The sequence below is a fragment of the Paramisgurnus dabryanus genome, chromosome 17 (genome assembly GCF_030506205.2).
Source record: "Paramisgurnus dabryanus chromosome 17, PD_genome_1.1, whole genome shotgun sequence".
Classification (NCBI taxonomy): domain Eukaryota; kingdom Metazoa; phylum Chordata; class Actinopteri; order Cypriniformes; family Cobitidae; genus Paramisgurnus; species Paramisgurnus dabryanus.
In genome coordinates this window covers 32,887,637-32,913,023 of record NC_133353.1, presented here as the reverse complement: position 1 = coordinate 32,913,023, position 25,387 = coordinate 32,887,637, and the positions used below count along the sequence as shown (strand labels likewise).

Genomic DNA, 25,387 nt, shown 5'->3' with positions numbered 1-25,387 from the left:
CAGTTTTTGGAAAAAAGTCTCCACTATAAAAAGAGAACAAAGTGGAGACATCTGGAGCTCTGCGGCTAGAAAAGGGATCAGTAAAGGAGACAGAAAATCCCTCCTTTCTCTCTCTCTTTTATTATTTCTCCACCTTTTTTCTTATTATTTCTGTTATCACAGCTGGGTTCAAGCGGTGTAGCCTAAATTTCCCCTGCCCCGCTTACTGCCACACGCACGTGGTATTGGAGTCGCCGTTACCGAGACGCGTGGTGTGAGGTCATCAACAGCCGTGCACAAACATGCATTGCACAAAAGTGGTCTTCAACCGGCTTGGATCTAAAACACCATCTTCAGAGAGCACCACACGCTTACTAAATTTACAATGAGTGTATTTAACACAGCAGAAAGTTTTACAATCTGAGGTAACCCAGTCATGACCTTAAGACATACACATGTGGCTGTACTAAAAGAGACATACAATTCGGTTGATTTAAGATGTTTTAACAGCATCTTTTTTTTTGAGATACCTCGCACATCTGCAGCTGAAAGTTCCTCCTCTCTCTTTCCATGTCCTCCGCTGTGTCCGACCCTTCCAGCCGGATCAACCCATGCTGTTTTTGTTTCTCTCTCTTGTCTTTCTCCAACTTCCCTCTGTAGACATAAACAAAATTAAATGAAAAACAGAAAAGTTTTATGAAAAATCGGATAAAAATGTGCTGAAATAGCACTGGCCCATTTTAAATGACACCATTTATTCGGCGCAAATATGTGACCCTCTTTTGAAATCCAGGCTATGGTCTCATAATCTAATGTTGAAAATAGGAGCATCAAATTTTGACTTCAGTCTTGAATCCACATTGATTTCGATCTTTGATATGACCCCAGCAAACAAAAAATGTTCCCCTAATGTTAGTTTTTGGTTCCCTTTTGGTTATTTTTAAACCAAATAATAACCTGCTGAAATCATTCTTTTTTTAGGTTTTATTTTTTGCAACCATAAATAATGTTTAATTTTTGTAAAGAAAACTTTCCAGGCTTACAAAAAACAAATCTTGAAAAATAATGTTCTGGAAACCAAAAACTAACGTTAGGGGAACGTCTTGGGAACTAAAAATTGTTAGCTGGGACCGTATTCACATTGATTTCAATCTTTGACATGACCCCAGCAAACACAAAATCTTCCCCTAATTTTAGTTTTTGGTTCGCTTTTGGTTATTTTTTGAGAACCAAATAATAAATGGCCTAAGACCGTTTTGTTTTTTTGCAACCATAAAAAATGTTTTATTTTCGTAAAGAACACTTTTCAGGCTAACAAAAAACTAATCTTGAAAAATAACGTTGTGGAAACCAAAACTAACGTTAGGGGAACGTTTTGGGAACTAAAATTGTTAGCTGGGACCTTAGTCACATTGATTTCAATCTTTGACTTGACCCCATCAAAAACAAAATATTCTCCTTATGTTAGTTTTTGGTTCCCTTTTGGTTATTTTTTGAGAACCAAATAATAACGGCCCGAGATCGTTTTTTTAGGTTTTATTTTTTGCAACCATACATTTTTTTTTCGTAAAAGAAAACTTTGCAGGCTAACAAAAAACAAATCTTGAAAAATAACGTTGTGGAAACCAAAGACTAACGTTAGAGGAACGTTTTGGGAACTAAAAATTGTTAGCTGGAACCTTAGTCAGTATTAAAGATATCAAAGTTATATTTTCACAGCATTTTCTTTACATTATTTTATGTAGAAAATAGTAAATCACAAAAACTGACTTTACCTGGCTTTTCACAGACTGTTACTACTTGTATTATTTAGGTTTCACTATTGTAGTTATTTGTTTGCTGCAAGTTCAGTTATATATCCAGACGTGCAGGTTAGTCAAGCGTGTTACAGGATTTTAAAGAGTTAATCCAGGTGTCTGGGTTGCAGTATCAGTATACTGTGCAAAAAAGCATTAGACTGCTATCTTTCACATCCTTACATTCAGAGTCAGCCCGCTGTGGAATTGCGGTGCACATATTGCGTTCAGTGCATTTTTTATGCAATTTGCATTATTCCTTTCATTAATGAAAACTCAGACAACATGTGCAAACTAGTAGGCAAAATTCATTCTTTGTGATTTTAAGATACCAAGCTAACAAGCTTACTAACTTTGGAAACTCACATTTTAGCATCGTAATCCTTCCAACTTTTTTCCATCTGTTTTTTCAGCTCCTAAGAGAGAAAAATTATAAAGAGCATTTCAAAACACAGCGGTGACTTACAGACATACGCACACTAAACGTAATTGCTTAACGCAATCAACGCAATGACGAAGGCCACACCACCTCATTGTGAAAATGAATTTGGTGTATATAACACTGGTAGGGTGTGAATCATAACTTGATCTTAGAGAGTTGTTCCTGTGTCACCAGTCATCATACAGGTTTAACACAGACGAAGGTGTGGCGCAGCTATTGTGTGTATGACATTACAAAATACAAGATCTCAAAAACAACTTGTTGTCTGCCACCTGTTACAACACTTTATCCATTGGGCAAAATAACGCATTGTATTTGGATTTCCTGGGCTTTATCATTTTTAAAATGATGAATTCAAATGAATGGTTATGTTTTTACATGTCCAGTAAAATGACACAGATGTCGGCCTAACTTACCAGCCTGCTGTCTCTCAGCTCGGCCTTTAACAAGTTCTCCAGAGGAAAAGAGATGATGTTGTTCAGATTTTGCACCTAAAAAAAAGACAGAAAAAATTCAGCCGGACAAACACTCAAGACCATTTATAATTGAATAAAGACAGAGGTCAAAGAACGTCAAAACAACATTACATTAGCTGGGTTTTCAGCACACATTTTATGCGCATTTTGAATTATTGCATAAGAAACAAGCGATGGAAACACCGGTTTTTTTATTTTAAAAAATTAATGCGCATTGCGCAAAAAAGTTTTTACGCTTGCTTGAGATGGAAAATTGTAAATGCCAATAATGGGAGATGGAAACGCATTTGCCGAATAAATTCTGATCGTCTAGCTGTATCAGCTGACGTTGTCTTTTCCATAAATGGGGCTTGACGTCGTCGCAATGCCCTTGCTGCTAGTGCCTGCATCAAAAATTAATAAAAACACACCTAATTCATATTTTTACCTTTTCTATGTCTAAACTTTTACAAGACCAGTTTCTGGCAAAAGGAACCGAAAAGCTGTTTGGGATTTCTCCTCCCTTCCAGTATATTAAAATGCTGAGTAGGTATAAATCTTTGATGGAAAGAATGTAAGAAACACTCAACCCAAAAAAGAGAGATGAATCAGACAGACTCGTTTAAACTAAAGGCGACTTTTCCCAAAACTGAACATATGAACGAACATTGACAATTTTGCAAACCAAGCAAGAAGACTATGGTTAATATTTAACGTGTATGCAAGTGTCTGCATACATTTTCGTACTGTACACACATCGCCGGGTTTTTGAAACTCTGCGTACGCGTAGGCCCTACCCTCCTACGACAAGTCGTGTTATTGTCACAAAATATTTGATTAATTTATTCATGTTATTGACACAATTTTCCACTCTTTTTCGTGCCACTGAAGCACGAATGTCTTTTTCGTGTCACCCAGCACGAATTTCTATAAATAGTTTTTCGTGTCTGTGGCATGACTTTCTTTATCGTATCATTTTATATATTTTTTTCTCATTGTTTTTTCCTATTTTTAAATCATTGTCGCTTGGGGTTAGATTCGGGGTTTGCGTTAGGATGTAATTTTACGCATTGGTTTCTACATGTTTTTCTTCCCCTTTAAAAACTATTCTCACCTGGAGTTGGGGTTAGAGTTGGGGTTTGGTTTAGGTTTGGATGTCGCAGAAAGTGATTCTAACCCCAACCTCAAGCGACAATGGTAAAAAAATAAGAAAAAACAATGAGGAAACAAAATATAAAATGACACAATGAAGAAAGTCATGACAGAGACACAAAAAACTATTTAAAGAAATTCGTGCTGGGTGACATAAAAAAGACATTCCAGCTCCAGTTGCACGAAAAAAAAACCCCAGAAATTTGTGTCAATAACACGAATACATTAAACAATTATTTTGTGACTATAACACGAATTTTCATGAGATTGGGTTGGCATAAGCCATACATGCGCCTACAGGAGAATGTAGTATGTATGTAGCCTAGGAGATGCATTGCGTTTTGTCGCAAGGCGCATGCATCGAACATCTGTGTGCACGTATGAGTAAAATAAACTATACTTTGCAAGGCTATGTGTCCACCGTGTGCGTACGTTTGCGTACACATAAAAAAACACAATACGCCGTGCTTAATGTACAAACCCAAGCGAACATACAACCACACTAAGACATTACGTACACTTCCCCTAAATAGTCCTACATCACTACGAAAACATATTACATAGATGACAGTCATATAACAGTGATGGGTTTATAACCTTTCACTGTTCAAGCAAGTGAAATGGAAATCATATATAAATCTTCATGAATATGATAAATGGGCCTGGCTCTGAGGGAAAGTCAAGGCCCCCACACAAGAACGCTAAATCAAACAGACTTTATTTTCATAGCAGAGTTTCTGTTGCGTTTTTTAAGCTGAGGTTCCGGTCCCTGCTGATCATTTGATTGACAGATTCGCGGTCAGATGGTGTCCATTCATGCACTCAGGTCTGGAATAAATTACCGTCACCATGGAAACTATCAGTGGGAGGGTACCGGGCTCTGGGGTTCGAGGGGCTTTCGCCTGCAGCTGTTGGACCCCTGATGACACATAACCAAATCTACCCTTCCCAGTCCCCTGTGTACCTTGACCAGCTGGAAATCTGCCGTTACTTATTCAAAAACATATTGGACACACGTGCAAAGGTGCTTTTTGAATATAACTGAAGAGTCAGACTGGAAAATCTTCACGTTTGCCTTGAATTATACAAGTAATTAAAATCTTCACCAAACTTTAGGCCGCACCTGGAAACTGACAAGCGGATGCACAATGGGTTTTTCAATTGCCAATGCCTTATCTAAAGTGCGATTTTATGGCTAATAATCTTCTTTTTACATTATATTCAGCAAAATTTCAGGTTTTTGTATGCTTACCAAGTTTTTAAAGAGCGCTGTGATCTCCCGTGTGAAGACAGCCAAGTTCAGGAAGCCTGTTGAGATCTCATTGTTTTCCTGGGTCAAATGACTGTTTCCCAGATTCTCCAGAACCTCTATGTACTGATCCTTATTCTCGACATGATCTAAAAACATTAGAAAATCAAGGTCAAGACAACCAATTCAACAGTACAGCTTTATTAAACAGTACATTCAACCGGAAATTAAAATTTAGGCTTGATTATATTCAACAGGAATTGACCTGATTATGAAAAGTGATTGGAAGGAAGGGCTGAAAAATAAGAGGGCTTGGTTATTACAATTTGATGAAAGACTTTGATATAACGATAAATTGTATTTATCTTTAAAACCGTGACCCTCACTGTATGACCAACTGAATAGAGGAAAACAGGATTTTAATCGAAAATGATAGCAGCTGAAGCACAGTGAGCTTCTGGCAAAAAGACTAAAACACCACAGGCTTAGATGCCACTACGAATCAAAAGCTTCATCTTTTAAAAAATAAGAAGGTACATGTGGATCAAAGACCACAAGCAGCAAAGTCTCGACTATCTTTGCAAGAATACATAGTGGAATGAGCATTAACATAATTTTAACTTTACTGATGAATGATCATTACCCTTTGAGGATCAGGGTTAAAGGGATAGTTCTGCCAAAAATTATATAAAACACATGATTTACTCACCCCCAAGCCATTTGAGATGAAAATGTCAATCACTTTTCAGACAAACACATTTTCAGTTATTTTAGAAAATGTTTTAGATCTTTCAGTTAATCGAATGTAAAGTTATGGGGTCCACTCCTTCAAGTCCAAAAAATGTCCATCCATCCTTCACAAAATAAATCCAAATGGCTCCACAATGATAAGCTAAGGCCCGCTGAGGGTAATCCGTGCCATTTTGTTGGAGAAATATCCATATTTAAAACTTTATAAACTAAAATAACTAGCTTCTGGTAACGACACCATCTTGGTTGGGTCCGCATTCAAGCCCTCTGAATTTGTCATACATCACCAAGAAAAGTGCGTACACTACGCTGATACTCTCTCCTGAATAGGGATGTTAACCGATGACCGTTTGACCGATGGTTGACCGTATCAACGTTAACCGGTCAAAGTTGTCGGTTGTCGGTTAAAAAAAGGATCTGTAAATTAGGCTATTATAGACAGTGGACTAAACCCTACTACAGTTAGTCATCTCTTTCTTTCCAAGATCTTTTTGTGTGAAGTGAACAAATCCCTCACACTCGGTTTTTCATAACTGGTCTGTTTGTACTTTATAAACCAATAAAAAAACATTTGGCGCGAGGTCACTGCGTTTGGTTTCGCATGCTCACAAGGTTTGCGAAAAGTAAATGCTACAGGCTATTTTTTGATAAATTCCTTTATTCGAATAGTAAATAAAATACAGCAATAAAATAATTAAAATTAAAGTCTCTCCTGGTTGTGTTCCAAATTATTAACATTTATGTCTTTTAGGCTAACAGTAAAGTGCAGAGTAAGTTTTGTTTCTGTAAATCCTTAGCCATGATTTTTACCACTTTATTAAGTTTTGCTTTGTAGAAAGCATTTCTTTAAAGTGAATTTCGTTTTGTATAAATTGTATCTTAATTTTTATAAATGTTTCATCAACCAAATGCATGTATTTAATAAATAAAAAGCAAATATAGCAGAGTATATAATTACCGGTCCGTGCATGAAGGCGTTCACTTGCATTGCATTGTTAATTAGAACGCACCTCATCATAAATAAATAAAACTCAGCGTAGGCCTATATGCCTCATACATTAGCATTAAATTTCTTTGCTGCATTTGTTCTAGAACAAACACAGTGCGAGACCTGCTTTGGTCGGTGCGTCTTTTACACATTCTGAAGGTGCCCGTTAAATCCATTGGTTTTATCGTGTTGCAGTCTATTAGGCAACATTCCGCATAAGATGGGTTTAGATTTGGAAATACATTACATCTATATTTCAGTGGTAACAGAAAAGGTGATGATGATCATCCTATGTCTTTATTATTACTACCCTAAACTAAAGCGCAGTCTCTTCGGAACTGTCATTTTCTTAAATGAGCCGCGGCAATTTTCAAAGGAGCTTCACAAACGCCTTTATTTTCAAGTTCAACGCGATCACCTAGTACCTAAACTATTTCGAAACTAAGCACGGCGCCGCGTTTGCGGGACTTATGTTTCGCGCTGTAGGGGATTTAAAAAGTGTTGTGAGGTCTGTGTGTGTGTGTGAGCCGGAGGCAGAGCACAGAGAGATGCGAGTTGCGAAATTGCAGGCGCGGCTCGAAATGGCTGTTATTTTAAATAGCATAGCATATTTTAAACTAATAGGCCTATCGGTTAACCGGTTTCAACCGGCTAATGAGGCTCGGTGGCCGGTCAAGAAAATTTTTCGTTTTCGCCATCCATACTCCTGAATACAGAGGAGTTTAAGACGGCGGCGTTACTGGAATTAAGTTATTCTTGTTTATAAAGTTTTAAATATAGATATTTCTATAACAAATAGGCACAGATTATCCTTAGAAGACGTTGGTTTATCATCATGGAGCCGTTTGGATTTATTTTGTGATGGATGGATGCACATTTTTTGGACTTGAAGGAGTGGACCCCATAACTTTACATTTGATTAACTGAAAGATCAAAGACATTTTCTAAAATAACTGAAAATGTGTTAGTCTGAAAAAGGATGGACATATACATCTCGGACGGCTTGGGGGTGAGTAAATCATGGGTTTAATATCATTTTTGGCCGAACTATCCCTTTACGGCTTTTACTGGTTGACAGCAGGGGCGGGTCTAGAGAATTTTTCATGGGGGGGCCGGACTGGGGCACAGACTTAGAGAGGGGTGGCACATTTAAATACATATAAACAGTGAATTAGTGCAACTTGCCCTACATTGAAGGTAATAATACTGTATCCTGATACATTCAGTACATTTAAACCTCCTGATGTGTTTTTGTTTTAACCTCCCTCTGGTCTCTGCATGTAATACACATACCTTGGTTTGCAGAAAAGTCAGTGGACTAATGCTGCGTCTTCCTCTCATCCCTCTCCTCATGCCTTTCTGCTTCTATCTCTCTTTTTTTCTTCAAAATGAAGAAATTCTGAATTTTTTGAGACCTTTTCATTGGTCCTATTGCCTGTATCTGACTGTCTGTCTGTCCCTAAAGAAATAATAATGCATTTTTCTCAGTTACTTTGTCAAGTCATAAACTAATTTATTTCCTAAAGTTGAATGTGGTCCGCATATCATCTTAATAAAGATATTACATTTGGTTGTATTAAATGGCATATTGCACAGAGCCCCAGTGAGTTAATGTATAGAAAAAAATAATGTTTATGTTGTTTTCTTTAAATATGCTTCTGAGGCTGTGGTCTGTTGCATGAAGCTATTTGAACAACAAACTCTTAATTTTCAAAATTCAGAGTAAGTTTGGAGTCCAGATAAATCCAAACTGGTTTAGATCAGGATCAGATGTTGGACAATGCTTGGTTTAAACTTTGTGTTTTATCTAGAGTTTGCAAAGACTGTGCACCTGAAAGTGAAACCTGCTTCATGCAACAGAAAATGTACTTAACAAAAGGAAAACAGTTAATAGCAATGAAAGTTTAGAGGCTGAGGAAATTTTAAACGTTTATTCATAGTCGTATGACATGTTAATGTTTTTGCATGCGCCGAATCAACGCAAAGCTCTCTCCGTGTGTGGACTATTGAGGGCACTCGTCTCGTCTTAAATAAACCCATGCACACACAGACGGCGCAGCTTAAACAGTCACTCCACATAAAAACGTTACGTTGTTTTTCATTGATCTATTCCATACACTATGAGATACAATAGCGCAACTCTCCCTAAAGTTTACACATCAATATTTGAAGGATATAGGGAGGATTACGTCTGATTGGAACGGGACCGAACACATTCAACCTGTCTTTGCATACAGCTACTCACTTTGTGCCTTTTTAGTGTTAAATTGCTTAAAAGCACTTGAAGGTTAACATTTGCAAGATTTTAAAACACGTGTAAATTATAAACTATCCCTGTTTAATCCGCGATCGAATCGCATGCGGGTCGAAACGTGGGTTCTGATCCGTATGGATAAACTGCGATCTAACACACCACTATTTATTACAAACGCAAAGGCAAACGTGACTTTATATATTCTTTTAACGTACCGTTAGGTTGTCTTCAACTTTAGTAATGAGCATTCTCGACAGTAACAGAGAGGAGCTAGCTCTAACTTACTAATCGCAGGTTTCCACATTTAAGGAAACATATCAAAACTCAGCTGACTCACCTATGACTTTGTTGTCCTTTTTCACTATCTGCATAAAACTCCTTTCTCCGTCCTCTGTGTTTTTCCTTGCTTTTTCTTGGTGCCACCACCGTTCGTTACTATAAGTGTGCGCCTACTAATTGACTCCGATAACAACATGTCACGGTAGAGTGGTTCCTCGGGTCTAGAGGCGGAGCCTCCACAAAAATTTATATTTTAATATTTTAAGCTAATAAAAAAAATGTAATATAAATAAATCAAAGCCCTGTAAAATATGAAGTTTAATTTTAAGAAAAGCAAAACCACTAGTACATAATTAATACTGACGAGACTGATGGTGTGGGAGGGGGGGGCACTTGGGGTGGCCAATCAAATTGTGGGGGTGGCCCGTGCCCCCCCTGCCCCCGCCCCAGGTTGACAGGAATGCTGTTTCAAAAACAAAATCACCAAAAACCAATGAAAATGTCATACTTTTATACATCACATGACTTTAGCATAATACACTGTGTTATTTTTGGAGAAAAGTATGTGCTAGAAATGTTTCAAATGTCTTAAAACATAAAAAGGAGGTTTAAATCACATGCCACTTAAATGGAAAAGAAGAAAATACAAGTTTGATACAGGTTTGTGTTGCATCCTATTCTCTTTCTTATCTACATAGTTTTCTCCATTTTACTAGATGTGTCTTTGCCCAAAAAAGCCCTTTCAAAATAAACATGTTAAATCAGACAAAGTCAGCATATTGATTTCTACATCAGGAAATCATTTTAACAGCTTGGACTTAAAATAGTCTGTGAATATAAAATCACTGCCTTAAATGGACTTGCAGGGTTTGCAGGTTTTGGGTTGAAGAGCTAAAACATTCAGTCTCTTAGGAGTAACAAAACCACAAAGGTTAATGCAAAAGTTTTGCATGACGTACTGAAAACTGAAATTTCAGTGTCATCTACATTAACGGTCAAAAGTTTAAAAACACTTGCCTGACAGGTTTCCCATGGTCATAGAAATCGTGTGTGTTAAAATTTTTAGATTACTTTTGTAAAAAAATATAGTTGTTAGAAAAACTAGAAAAAAAATACACAATTTAAATACACATTTTTTAAATGGATGACGACTTATAAAAAAGCAGCCAATAAGAGGCCAGAATAGATGTAAAATCCTTCGATATTGTTTAAAAAGTATGATTTTGCAAATTTTGGGCAAATGGTAACTACACTTCAGATGATAAAATATAACTTAGCTTACATTTTATTCATTATTAAATGCTTTGTCACAACATAAATCCTATAGTAACATTTGTGTTATTCCAATATTTTCGATGAGTTTACTATTATCCAATACACTAAAAAAAGTAAGAGTTTGATCTATTTAAAAATAAATTACTTCAACTGGTAACTCTTCAAATTTATCAACGTGAAAAAACTTTAAAAATTACTTCAATTGGTGAAGCCTAAAAAAATTTAGTGAAAAATGTAAGTAATTTTTTAAAGTTAATCCAACTTTTACATTTTGTGCAATGTGAAAAATAATATAAATAAAGAATGAGTTAGTTGTTTTCAAACTTTTGACTGGCACTGTAGATAACAATTTGATATAATAAAACTTGAGTTGGATAACTGAACATCTAGCAGTCACTTCCACTTCCGTGGAAATCGTCAAACGTCTTTAATCTTCTGTGTTTTTCAGGGAGACAGGCTGCCTTAAATAACATTCATGGGGCAAAACACGAACTTACTTGATCTGGAAACATTTAACTCTATCCACAGCCATCTGTGAGCACTTTCATAAACACGCGTTTAATTGGTATAGTTAATTTATTTCGCGACAAGTCTGAAATCTTAATCTGTTCAAGAGATGAAAGCTGAAACTTAAATAAGCCTCATTTCAGATTCTGTTCATGGATTAGAGAAAATGCACCCATTTAAAGCACCTGACACATCTGTATTTGTGTAAGCATTTGCTTAAAAGCAATATGTACACTGACAGTTAGGTTACAGAGATATGCACACAAACAGACTTAGAGACGAAATATACAGCTCTGTAAATAACCTGCAGAATGTTTCCTGTTACAGACAGATGCAGAAAAGGGTAAAAAGGACCTAGATATTTATATTTTTTCACTATTTTTAAAAATGTTATTGATGCTTGCCATAAAAAAAACTTACAATGCCAGGTTGGCGATTGCTAGGCAGTTGCAAATACTATGTGGTTACTAGAGTGTCCTTGCCGGTTACTAAGTGGGTTGCTAGCCCAAGTAAAAACAGCCTTTAAGAGGGTCGCACACCGGGCAAGAAGCACACAGCATGTCTTAGAAAATAATGTTTTAGAATTTTTTTGAGTATGCACACTGTCTGCGCCATTTGATGTCTGTACACAGCGCTTTGCTATGAACCTGGGTGCTTCTCAAAATCCTGCTGCACTAAACAAAAACACTCGCGTAGATTAAATTCGTAAAAAAATCGTAAATTAATGTAAAAAACTGACTTCACCTTTGACTGCAAGATACACTGATCTGTTTGGGATGATCATCCAACGCTATCTCGTGGAAATTCATAAGTATTTTACGAGCTAATTCATATTAATTCGTATGACCACACTTGTACCACTTTTTGTACGATTTACTTGTGACGTTGGTGTTAGTTAGGGGTAGGGTTTCATAATTGTTTATTTTATGATAATCGTATGTTTTTTGTATTAATCACTTTTATTAGCCAACTCATAAAACACATACAAATTCCTGTGAGATCAGGCTGCTGCACATTAATACAGCAAAAGCTGTAAGAGACTTATTTAGCAAATATGGCAATACAGTGACGCGACTTCCTTAAAAAGACTTTGGCGATACACATCAATTGTCCTAGATGCAACAATGTGCTATTAGCTCTTTGTGCAACATCCTCAGATATTAATTCGATATTGCATTTTAATTCAATAAAAAAGGTTTAAATACAAAAATATCATAAGTGAAATCTTTGAGAAAATCCTATATATACATTTTCCCTAAAACTGTGCATGACTTGAGGTACAGCGGGGAAAATAAGTATTTGACACATCAGCATTTTATCAGTAAGGGGATTACTAATACTGACAGATTTAAGGTGATCTCCTGGCTTTCTATGCCATTTTGCACTTTGTTCTCTTCATGTATTCAATACTTATTCCCTGTGTCATTTCATTTTATTTATTATGACTCAACTTGTATACTTAAATGTTCTGATTTCTTTGTATGAATTCAATATTTGGCTTGATGGCTACATCTGGTGGAAATTTTGTCTCAATAGCAAAAATGCTGATGTTATATTTTCCCGCTGTATCATTCATGCCTGTAGCACAGATTTTGGAGGGATTAACTGCAATTTTTAGCATATGAAATTCATTCTGACACTGCAAACAACAGAATAATATTCCTGATGATTCGGTTTTGATTAATGATTAATAACAAAATACCTAAACATATAAAAATAGTCAAATATATCCTCTAGCTGTGAACCTTGTGCTCTAGTATTGACCCAAAAGATTAAAGTTCAAACATCTCTAATGATCAGACGTCTTTTTACATTAAAATATGCATATTCAACTAAATTTAGCATGTAGTGAAAGAACACATGCTTATGTTTACACTCTTCTGTGTTTACGTGCATGTGAATGGCAGCATATGAAGTACAAAGTCTGGTGTGACTACAGGACTGAGGATTTGAACAAACACCACAAGTAAAAGTGATATTGACTTTAGCATGCAGCACTAAAAATAAACAGACAGATGTTTCTCTTGATAAATCAGACCAGAAATGTCAAAGTCGGAAGGAATTTGGAGTTTCTGGTCTAGTTGTTTTCACAAAGTTGATGATTATCATTCTAAAGAAATTAGTCTATCTTATGCTATACACAGTTAACGGATGAACTGGTTGTGAATCACTGATAGGACCTACAAAACCGCATTTCTCACAGTATGCTGTACCATTTCAGGGAAAAACAAGAGGATGGAGGGAAGTGGTGAATCAGAAAGATTTAATCTGGTTCAGGTAAAAACTAAAAACAAGAGTTTAACTCCACCAGATTCCCCACATACAGAGGCAGGAAATTGAGGCCCCTTACAAGTAATGTTACCACAATGAAACATCTGATTTGGGTTAAGTGAGAGAGAGAGAGAGAACAAGAGAGTCAGCGAGAGAAAGAGAGAGAGAGAGAGAGTGAGTGAGAGAGATGTGGGGTCTCCTTTGCACTGAACTGAATTATGACTCACAGTATTGAGAAAGGGGGAAAGGGCCCTCAAAAACGAGAAGCAGGCAGTTCTGAGACACACTTCCCAGAAACCATCATCATTCCAGTCAAGATTGCACACTAGCCAGGTTTGCGGTACGGTTTCTCATTTAATAGAGGAAAAGCATATGTAAACAAAGCTATAACCCCCCTATGATGTTTCTGGGTCAAGCAAGTTTAAGTGATGCAAAAAACTGAGCACCATTTTCTGCTGTCATTTGTCTGACGCAAAGATTTTTTTTCTAGAAATATGCATTTATGAAACAAACTCCAAGCTAATGAAACATTTCTGTGTGCATTTATAATTTAGCTACATGACCAAACAATTGGAAATACAATGGAAAGTGTTGTCGTTTTTTTGTATAAGATCAGGATCTGATTTAAAAGTGAATCAAATGTGTTTCTGTAATTGGTTGAGCATGGTGCTAACAACCCTAAGGGGATGGGTTTCATAGTCAAATGCAACACACAAATTTACTAAATGTACTAAAAGTCCAATCTAAAATCTCTAAAGTATAAAGTCTGTAGTATAAAGAGCTGTGGTGAACCAGACCTCCCGAAGACCTCCTAAAACTCACCTCATATTACCCCATGCTCCCCCCACAGTCACAGAACAGATGTTTCTGCTTATGTACATTGTTATGATATAAATCAAACAAAACAAAGATCATACAGAATCAGAGTAGATATTAAAACAACACTCACTAAGTCCAGAGTTGTGGATGGCCTTCACAATTTTCTTCATCCTCTGAAGGGACATCTGGTCCTGTTCCAGAGACTGATGCAGAAGAGATAAGAATATTAATATAAACATGATATTCTGCTGCCAATTTACCAGTAAAAGAGGTTGTAAGTATTTTTGGTAAATTCATAGTAATTTACCGAAATTACTGTGTGAAAGAGGCTATTGATGCACACACAAACACTATAAAAAAATAAACTAGAAAAAAAAATTGAATATATGGCCAATGAAAACACATTAATTTTGCAAAAACTCCTAAATATTGTAAAAAAAAAATTACGCTCGCATGAGGTGGTTTCTCAGGCAATTCAGAAAAGGTGTATTTCGCAAAACTGCAATGGAAACAGTTTATTTGTATTTTCAGGTAAACTGATGTAAGTAAGTCACATAATCATTATTTGAAGATGACGCGGTATGTACTAAAACCTCCCAGAAACTACTCAATATGTGTTTGCTCACAAGTATAAGAGGCTTTCCTCACAAGTCAAGCTGCGATTAAGTAAGTACAGGTAATTAATGACATTCAGGTGAATCAAATGAGTCTTACAAAAGACTTCCTGACGATTCATGAAAGACGTTGTTTACAGTAAGAATAATTATGACAGAATGACACACCTCCGTGTGAATCAATTCTGTTTGAATTTACAAACAATTGAAACCTCTGTGGTTTATGAAGGCTGGCTGCAGGGTTTTTTTTTTGGACAAACTAGTTAAGGTGGTAGGGTGTCCCAGCTTAGGTGGGCTGCCCGAACTGAAAAGTGCTGTGGGAAACCCTGGCTGGCTGATAAAATATTATTTTGGTTCGGTAAGCTCCCATCAATCTGTTTTAGATTTGTGGCTTTACTACAGTATAAAACACTGACAACTGCACAGTACTCGTGCAAATCATTTACCTTCAATGATATTAACTAATACTGTATATTTTCTTTACTAAAACACTTTTAATTGTTCACACTGGGGGGGGGGGCGATAAATTGCCTGCGATTCTTATGCATATCTCATCAGTAAAGCCGGTTTCATGATTACTAGTAAATCGCCATCACCTGCTTTCAAATGGAGCTGCATTAACTACACAGAGCCGTATTTCACAGAGAAGCTAGGCACTATCACATTCATAATCGTAGATAAATCACCTCCGATAATGTCGTAAATGCCACTCCATCTGAAAGCAGGTGATGGCGATTTACTACTAATCACCCAACCGGCTTTACTGATGAGATATGCATGAGAATCGCAGGTGATTTATCGCCCACCCCTAGTTCCCATGTCATTAAATGTATAAATATGCTGTTCTTGTTGCATTTACACAATGGATATAACCAGCAGATGTCTTCAACACGCCGCATTTGCTTAATTCTAAACAGTGAATCTCATTTCAATGAATCTCATTTATTGTATCCTTATCGTCATAGTTTTGGTGCTATTCTCTTTAATATAAAACAATTTTTTTGTTATTGTTATAATGTGAATGCACCTTAAGAGGAGCTCACCTTAAACACTTAAGCTTATAATTTCATTCAGTATTTTAATGCTGCATACAAATATCCCGTGTTTTCTGTTTATATTCTAATAAACAGACAGAAATATATGATTTAAATTACATTGCAAAAACTACAAATCTAATGGTGGTATGGTGACCCAAGACTAGGGCTGCTTAACGATTAATCGCGATTAATCGTTAGCAGAATAAAAGTTTTTGTTTACATCATATATCTGTGTGAACTGTGTATAATAACTTTGTATAAATAAATGTACACACATGCATGTATATGTTTTAGAAATGTTTACATGTGTATATACATTTGTATATTTATGTATAATTTATATTATATTTAAATATAAATACTTAATATATAAAAAAAATTCTTAAAATTATACATGAATTTGTTCATATTTATATATATACATATTTATTATACACAGTTTACACACATATGTGATGTAAACAAAAACTTTTATTCTGCTAACGATTAATCACAATTAATTGTTTAGCATCCCTACCCAAGACTTTTGCAAAATACTGCATTTCTATTTCACTTTCAATCAAATGGCATACTTATTAAATATGGAGTTCAAAACTACTTTTACTGTAAAAGCATACAACACTTAAATCTTTCCTTTTAAACTTTGCATGTTTATTTAGTCAAAGACAAACATCCTTACTATGTTGCCATATGTGGTTAGTTAGCCAACATCCAGTACTCAGACAGGTTAATATTGTGTGGACAGACATACACATAACTTTGTTTACATTTGTGGCAGAAATATTTTCCTTTATAAATTTAGCCTTTTAAAGAAATAAATATGCTCTTTGTGTGCATGCGTGTGTACGTGCGCCCCAAAATGTCTAGACATGCAGGTTCTTCTAAAACATTTTACACCTTGCTATGGGTCTATTTATTTCCTTGTGTAACATTTCCCAGTTTCCTATTAAATCAGTTCAGTTTTTCCAGTTTCTCCCTCTGTCAGTGCAAAAGCTGAGCACCAGTTTACCTCTGGCTCGATTTCAAAATCTCTGCTAAGCGTTCTTTCAACAACACTGATGAAACACAAACAAATGAAGGACAAGGGCACTTCCCACATACTAACTCGGTCCCAGCCAACAGAAAGGTATGCATATATATTAGCCTACATGCTTGAAAGTGCCCGTGTTGGTCCAGAGCATTAACAATATCTGAATCTAAAATGACAGTCAGGCCTACACAAAGCATCAATAGTAGCAAAATAAAAACAAATGCAGGCAAATAGTTTCCAAACCTTGTTTCAAAAACCCAGTTTTCGAGAATAAGGGCACTTTTTAAAATGCACTGTCCCTACTAGGGATGCAAAACGATTAATCGCGATTAATCTATAGCAGAATAAAAGTTGTTGTTTACATCATTAATATACAAATGTATATACACATGTAAACATTTCTTAAATATATACATGATGTGTGTGCATTTATTTGTACAAAGTTATTACACACAGTTCACACACATATGATGTAAACAAAAACTTTTATTCTGCTTTAGATTAATCGCGATTAATCGGTATGCATCCGTAGTCCTTACACATTGTGATCTACTGTATAGCAGATCTTGACCATGTGTACTTTTTGTGAACTACTGACACTAAGATATGTGATCTTGCAACGTCAGGGGAGTCATCTGTATTACAGAGTGAAGACAGCTGTAAACAACATTAGTCACATCAAATCTGCTGACTTATGATTTCACAGAGGAATGCATAAAAACATTTCCTAGTCTGCATGATAAACAGAAAGACAAACAGATTTGTACACAACACATGAATGCAGGTCTTCAGCTGTAATCTCCTGACATGAATTGTGTGTGTGTGTGGTCCATGCGTTTATCTATTTTTTGTCTCCTCTTCCAGATAATTCAACATGTTGCAAACCCAAACAAGCCTTCAAAAGTTGAGCTTCTCACAAACCCACTCATATGTTGCCCTCTGGCCTTGAACATACTTCCACTTTGAAGGTTTGAAACCTTCACAACCTAAACGCTTACTTGATATGTTAAGTATTCTGAACATCCAGGACATATTCATGGCATCAGGAACTGAGCTGACTGAAATTTCATAATCCTAAATAACGTTTACCACACACACATCTCTGAGTCATTCAAGGAAGCTCTCGCTTTTAAAAACACCAACACCGTTCCAACGGGAAGTTTCCATGTACGTTTCTTTCAATCTTTAAATCATCTTGAAGAATATTTCCATAAACTCCTTAATGTTGCTTAAATCCTGGATATAATGGGAAACTGCATGCATCACATTGAGTACTGAGCACTGAAATGCCAGAAAACTTTCATTCCTTAAAGCATTTCCCATGAAACTAACAGCAAAATCAGAGGCTCCAACAGTCCTGACATGCCCAAATTTATCACCATTGGCAGAGTTACTCTGTTTTCCATTAATATCCACACTAACGCCAGCAGATGAGCTGGCAGCCAAAAATTGTAATTGGGTTTATAAGACATTGTAACATGAACTGTACCTAGTAACTGTGCCCCTGCTACACTGTTATAAACTTAATACACACAGTACACACTTAAAAGAAGCATTTTTGGTTAGTTAACTTAGCCATAAAAATAGTTTTTTTCTTGTGTTGTGAATCCTGTGCCATCTTCTAACTTTGCACTTCAATACCAGAAGCCTAAAAATGTGAAATTGACAAGTTGAACAACTACTATTTTGAAGATGTACAGGTATAGTATCAACAGTTTACTGATTTGCAGATTTTTTGAAAATTAAACATTACACACAGTTCATGGTTAAACGTCTGATGATTAATTATAATTACTTGTGTCTGCAGTTATACAATATTTATTTTAGTTAATTCACATACAGTCATACTTGTCCAGATTATCCTCAGACAACGCATTATTGTACATTATAATAAACTTTTATAATTTAAATGATTGTTCAACTGTGTAATGCTGAGTTCACACCAAACGCGAATAGAGCGTCAAATTCGCGTCTATCGTGTCTAGACAATATCAGTCGTTCCTCCATGTTGAATGGGTGAATCCGGGTGGGCCTGACATACAAGTAGCAAGCAGGCTCCTGACTGGTTAACGCGGCATGAATTAACACCAAAGTTTAAATTTTTCAACTCGGGCGTCAAACGCAAATTTGTGTCTACTGTGGCAAGAATGAGGTGTTTAGCTCGGCACGGTAGATGCAAATTCGCGTCTGAGTTGAAAAATTTGAACTTTGCCGTCAATTCACGGCGCCTTAACCAATCAGGAGCCTGCTTGCTGGTAGAGCTGGGCAAAAAAAAAAGTCGCCTGAAATTCTCATGCGTGCCTCATCAGTAAAGCCAGTTCGGTGATTAGTAGTAAATCACCATCACCTGCTTTCAGATGGAGCGGCATTTACTACACAGAGCCTTATTTCACCAAGATGCTAGGCAAAATCGCGTTCATAATCGGAGGCGATTTTCCACCATTATGAACGCGATTTGGACGTGCGTAAACGCGTCTTTACATTGACTTAACATTAAATTCATCTGCGTCAGACGCTCTATTCGCGTTTGGTGTGAACGCAGCGTAAGATTTTATTATTAAGGAAGTAAATTTTTTGTAAAACAGTGAGAGCTCCAACAACATCATCATATTTCTGTGATAAAACAATTCCTTGATGTTTAGCTATTCAAGAAATAATGTAAAGTCAAATAAGCCAAATAATCCAAAAGACTGTAGTCAATTATTTTGCATATACCACAGACATTGCTAATTTCACCCAAAAATGATAATTCTCTCATCATTTACTCACTTTTATGTTGTTACCGTATAAATGTCTTTGTTCTGATGAACATGATAAAGGAAGATATTTGAGGAATGTTCGTAGACAAACCGTTCAATTGCCCCATTCACTTCCATAGTATTCTTTTTTCCTACTATGGAAGTGAATGGGGCTCACGAATGGTTACAAGCATTCCTCAAAATATCTTCCTTCATATTTATCAGAACAAAGAAATGTATACAGGTTTGTAACAACATGAGAGTGGGCAAATTATGACAGAATTTTCATTTTGAGGTGAACTATCCCATTAAGACCTTATTGCTTTGACAGGTTAGGTGTGTGTTTATCGAAAAATAATGCATACCCGTGAAACATTCCTCAGCCAATCAGAATAAAGCATAAGGCCTGATATAAACTAAATATAAACAGATGCCAGCATACTATTGGCAAGACCCACATTTTGGCAAGGCAAATATTAAAATAAACACTATCGCTTTCCAAAAAGGTGCAAGTGAAACTTTAGCAACTCAGTTAAACATTTCTGTAGTCTGTGTCAGTGATTTATCTTCACTCAGTTAAGTTTTCAGACAATAAGTTTTATTCAGGTGCTCGACTTCCACCACCTCAGCACAGGTAAACACCGCGCGTGCCCGCGTACTCACCTCCTCGAGCGCTGCCACGGTGCATCGACAGTCGCTCATTTTTGACTGAAATCCTGAACTTCCAGGGGACGTCAGGTCTTCTTTCGCTAGGGAAACGAAATCCAAAATACTTATTTTCTCCGGCATGTTTCGTTACAAATCCAACGGAAGAGCTCGAATGTTTAGCAAACTTATCAGAAACAGAAACTACTCGAGATCAATCAAAGTGCATCTTCCCATAAACGTCCTTTAAATCCACTCCTGAGCGTGATTCCCAGGCTAAGAAATGTTGTTGTTTCATATCTGCGAGGTAAACGTGAGTGTCAATCGTCTTGGTGGTCCGCCGTGTGTGTCTGTGTGAGAAACTGAAAAAAGTTTCTTGATCTGCTTGCTTTCTTTCTCTGAGAGGCGCGAGACTTCACCAGCGCGTGCCGCGCTCTGATGGTGCGCGCGCTGGGAGGGAATCATTCCATCATCACGTGAGAATGTTTGTATTCATTGGCGAAATGAATAAGGCGCACGCAGAAAGTGAAAAGTGATCGTCTTTGGATTCATTGTTTGTTGAAACCTAAATTCAGTCTTTCATTCAGTGTGAATTAACGAGTGTGATTTGTGCTTTCGGTTTAAGCTTTTTGAAATTAAACTTTGTTTAAATTTGATAAAGCTGACTAGTTATATTAAAACTCCCACATAAAAATAGGCTACTATAGTTTAGTATTTATAAGCTATTTTAAATTCCTAGACACTACAGTGTTTTGACTCTTACCATAGTAAATATTAAAGACAGTATTAAGCCTACTGCAGTTTATCAATTCACTATAGTTAATACTACAGAATACTGTAAAAAGACTTGCTGTAGTTATGCAGCTGTTTTCCAGTTACTTACTGTAGATTTAAAGGGCACCTATTTCATTGTTAAAAACAATGTTATTTTGTGTATTTGGTATAATACAATGTGTTCATGTGGTTTATAGTTCAAAAAACACATTATTTTCCACATACCGTACATTTTTGTATCTCCAGATATCCCTGCCTTCCTCAAATGCTCTGATTTTGTACAAAACTCATTGATCTAAAAAGAGCTGTGTCCCTGATTGGCCAGCTAATCTGTACGTTGTGATTGGCCTTAATTGCCTCTGGCGTCAGCCGGAAATGTAACGCTCCTTCGCATGTTTGAAAGATTCACTCCCAATGCAATGCTAACAGGAGTTAACTTACACTCTGTCCGAAGCGGGAGGAATTATGATTATGTAGGTCTTGTCTACATCAGTGGTTTTCAAACTGGGGGCCGCGAGATGGTGCCAGGGGGGCCCCAGTTTTATGACATTTTATGAAATACATTAATTTATCATGAATTCTGTGTAATTAAACCAAACTAAAAAATAAGGCTACTAACCAAAAGCACTACTTTTTTGTATAATTGAATGGTTTTTTTTATTAAAATGTTGAGTTTAGAACAGTTTTTTGTCACAAATTTTCTATGGGGGGCCGCAAAGGAATGCACCGTACACAAGGGGGGGGGGGGGCGCATGCTGAAAAAGTTTGGGAACCACTGGTCTAGATCACCAATCCTAGGAAGTAAACTGTTGCTTACAATCCGGGATTTACGTTGGAAACGATAACTTGCGTCATCGTTTACGTTGGGGTTTGTACCTTTTGCATTTTGATAACATTAACTAATACACACCTACACATAAAAGGAAATGTAAAATCGTGAATAGGAAGAAAGGTGCTCTTTAAATTCATGTTATTTACTGCCAACAATCTGTTAAATGAACATTAAACATTAACAAGTCTTTATCTTTACAGAATAAAACTAACATAACAGCCTCATGCAAAGCATTCTGGGAACCAGAAATCTCCATCAACTTTTTTCTGTTTTATCTTTCAGATTTTGGTTCCCAGAATGCTTTGCATGAGGGTGTTATTTTAGTTTTATTCTGTAAAGATAAAAACTTGTTAACGTTTAGTTTTCATTTAACTTTGAAGAAACAGTAAATAACAAATCTACAGTAAGTTACTGGGAAACAGCTACAGTAATATTGCAATTTTATACATTAATAAAGTGTAGTAATTACTATAATATCTTCAGTATACTAAAATTTGCTACAGTTTACTATGGTACACACTAAAGTATGCTACAGTATTTTTTCATGTGGACGTCTACTTTATGTATTTTACAGTAATTTAAGTAATTTTCTTCATAAATACATGCCATTCTTTCTTTTTTTGGGCAATTTTACTACAAATAAGATGTTATTATTTCGATGTAGCTCTGAAGATGTATGATTTACTTTCCTGTACGCAAGTTTATATAGTTTTTATTATAAAATGAGCTTATTGTGTGCTCCACTTAGAGTCGGCTATGCTTATATGGAGCAATGGGAGATGATCGGAAAAGATTAAATTGGAAAAATTGCCTTTTATTCAGGACTACGCAGTGATACGGCATTTCTTTAGTAGCCTGTATTTGTGCGTGAATGAACATGCATTCTTATTCAGTCGTAAGTTTAAATGAAACTCACCCCAGAAACAAACTAAATCTCAAGTTTGCTTCACAAAAACAACTGGCGCCTTTCTCCAGTCAATTGAGCCTTTAGATTTGAAAAGGCATGAATAATGGTGCTTTGTTGACCCGATGAGGCTTTATAAAGGCTAGGCAATAAAAACATAACACTAGCACTTATTTGTAGGATATGAGTTTTTCCAGAGTCCTCTATATATCACATTGACAATGAAAAATATATTTTTATACCGTCTTTCCCACACTGCAGGTGTTTTTCCAAACTCTTTGATCATATGCTCCACTTACCTTAGTCTTTAACAGTGCAGTATAATGTTACATCTGATCTCATGTGCTGGACAGGTGCCGGCGTTTATCCCAGTAGGTATGCATAAGAGCTGAGATGCTGTAAAACTGGATTACTACCTTAAATAAATCCTATATTTTGCAAGTTGCAAGTAAAAGCCCTATTAACCCTTTAAAGACAACATCATTCCTGTCGTGTGTGTGTGTGTGTGTGTCATGTATCCATGTCTCTACCTGAACATCTGCAAAGTTGCTGCGAGCATTTAGTAAAGTTGTTTCATGCTTAAATTAGGTACAGGTGTGCAAGTAATTGAAAATAATTGCACAAATAAATGGAGTTTATTTAGATTTTTGCCAAAAACACCCTATCTTCTTCACGCACAATGCATTCCCATATACACAGAGTATTCCCTTCATGTGCTTGGCTTCATGAGTTATTGTTGATGTAATGGTGGTTTTGTGGCCAAACAATACTTTCTTTCTCCCCCCGGCTGTGGCCCCTCTTTGTGTCTCTGCTTGTGTTTCTGTATGAAAGGGTCTGATCTGAAATGTTGAGCTTAACCGAGTGCACGTCACCATTCTGGGGGAGGAGGAATGAGGTCATGGCAGGAAAGTGGGTGAAAGAGAGAGAGATAACGTGTGTTTATGTGAATGTGAGAGGAAGAATTATTTTTATTTTCTTTCAACAATTTTTGCATTCATGCATTTTTCCCATATCTTTCCTCTACTCCTTATCTTAAAATTGTTGTTACCAGCCTGTGTATTGATTTCTTTAAAATCAGCCAATCACACATGTCTGGGGGCGGGTTCTGCCATGCAAACAATCCAATGGGATATCAAACGGGGGCGGAGACTGTGTTTGAGGCGTGTTCCAGGAAAGGTTACAGCACAGACCAGAAGGATTCCCAGCAGTCGGCTCCTCCTACCCGTGCTGCCAAGATCTGCTGACCCTGGAACAGGAGAGAAGCTATAATTTATCCAGTCATGTCATTCCAGGGAGGCCACGTTTACGGTAAAGGAGTGAAAAAGAAAGATACCAGTGAAAAGATGAAAGAAAACTTTGATTTAAGATGATAGATGTGCCAAGTGCAAGCAGAGTAAGGCTGTCCTGTCTTCAGCCCGGGCATAATAGATGGTTACTACTCATCAAAATCATATTTTAAAACAAGACATAGATCCTCCCTTCATGCCTTATTGCAGCAGTGTTTATGAACTGGTTAAGAATCCTGACTGATATATAAACTGTTACTGTTTTATTTCATAGTTGCAAATGTGTTTTTCGGTGAGGGTGTGACAGTCTGTCTGGAGCAATTCAAATTCCTACCCTGGAAACTCTCCTGTGTAATGTTTGTGTGCGAACCTATTTGATGAAGCCTTGCTTTTTTTCCAATTGAATAAAGCTGGTTTATGAATTCAAAAGACATGCATGACAGTATAAAGCAGATGTTACAGATTGTTTAAGAAGTGCATTTCACAGACGAATTTAATTAAAAATGTATTTTTCATAACTAGAACTACAAAAGCTGTTGGTGGGGTGGGACCCTTTCAAAAACTTGTAGATGGTAAAGGTGCATATTATTCATATTTTTAAAGTGTATCGTCAGTGACGGCTTTTTACAATTTTCTGACAGTGTAGAATATAACAAGGTCTGTAAAGATCAATATGAAAATAGGTATGCTGGTAATACTGCAATAATAAAACAGTTTTAACTAAACAATTGTTCAAAACATTTGATTTAGTCAAGTTTTTTAATACAAGCTGTGGTTTTCTTAGGCCTTATTGAACTGTCGACATTTCAGCATTAAAGTTATTTAAGAAGATGTGTGTGGTTTTTTTTTATGTAAATATGAAAAGCAGAGCACACCTGCCTGCCTATAACAGAGATTTATAACATTACCATTACTTTAAAAACCTCTTAACTGGCGCAGCCCTTGTTTTTGCGGGGTGGGTGAAGTGGTGATCTACACCTTCAAATGAATAACTCATGTTTGGTCTAGAAGCCTTATCTTGGTTTTTTGAAGACACTTTAAAGTTTTTTTCACCAGGTGTCTGGAGGTGAAAATGTTAAATAAAAAAAATTGTTATAGCAGTTTACATTTACTGTAATAAATAAAATAATGCAATTAAGGGGACACTCCACGTTTTTGAAAATATGCTAATTTTCCGGCTCCCCTAGAGAGATTTTTACTGTTTTGGAATCCATTCAGCTGATCTCCGGGTCTGGCGGTACCACTTTTAGCATAGCTTAGCATAATCCATTGAAGACCATTAGCATTGCGCTAAAAAAATAACCAAAGAGT

The 25,387-nt window shown here is 36.4% G+C and overlaps 1 protein-coding gene across 2 annotated transcripts in view; it reads right to left on the bottom strand.

Moving 5' to 3' along the window:
* Window positions 1-20,723, bottom strand: part of asap3 (ArfGAP with SH3 domain, ankyrin repeat and PH domain 3) — a 41,756-nt gene extending 21,033 nt beyond the window's left edge. The window contains exons 1-6 of one of the 2 annotated variants that reach the window (XM_065288253.2): window positions 20,299-20,723; window positions 14,347-14,419; window positions 5,077-5,222; window positions 2,634-2,708; window positions 2,142-2,191; window positions 510-633 (exon numbers count right to left, since the gene is read on the bottom strand). In XM_065288253.2, the coding sequence (XP_065144325.2) occupies window positions 510-633; window positions 2,142-2,191; window positions 2,634-2,708; window positions 5,077-5,222; window positions 14,347-14,419; window positions 20,299-20,424 (594 nt within the window). In that variant the 5' untranslated portion in view covers window positions 20,425-20,723. The remainder of the gene's footprint in view (window positions 1-509; window positions 634-2,141; window positions 2,192-2,633; window positions 2,709-5,076; window positions 5,223-14,346; window positions 14,420-20,298) is intronic. The other variant, XM_065288252.2, reaches the window with a different exon arrangement.
* Between the last annotated feature and the right edge of the window lie 4,664 nt (window positions 20,724-25,387).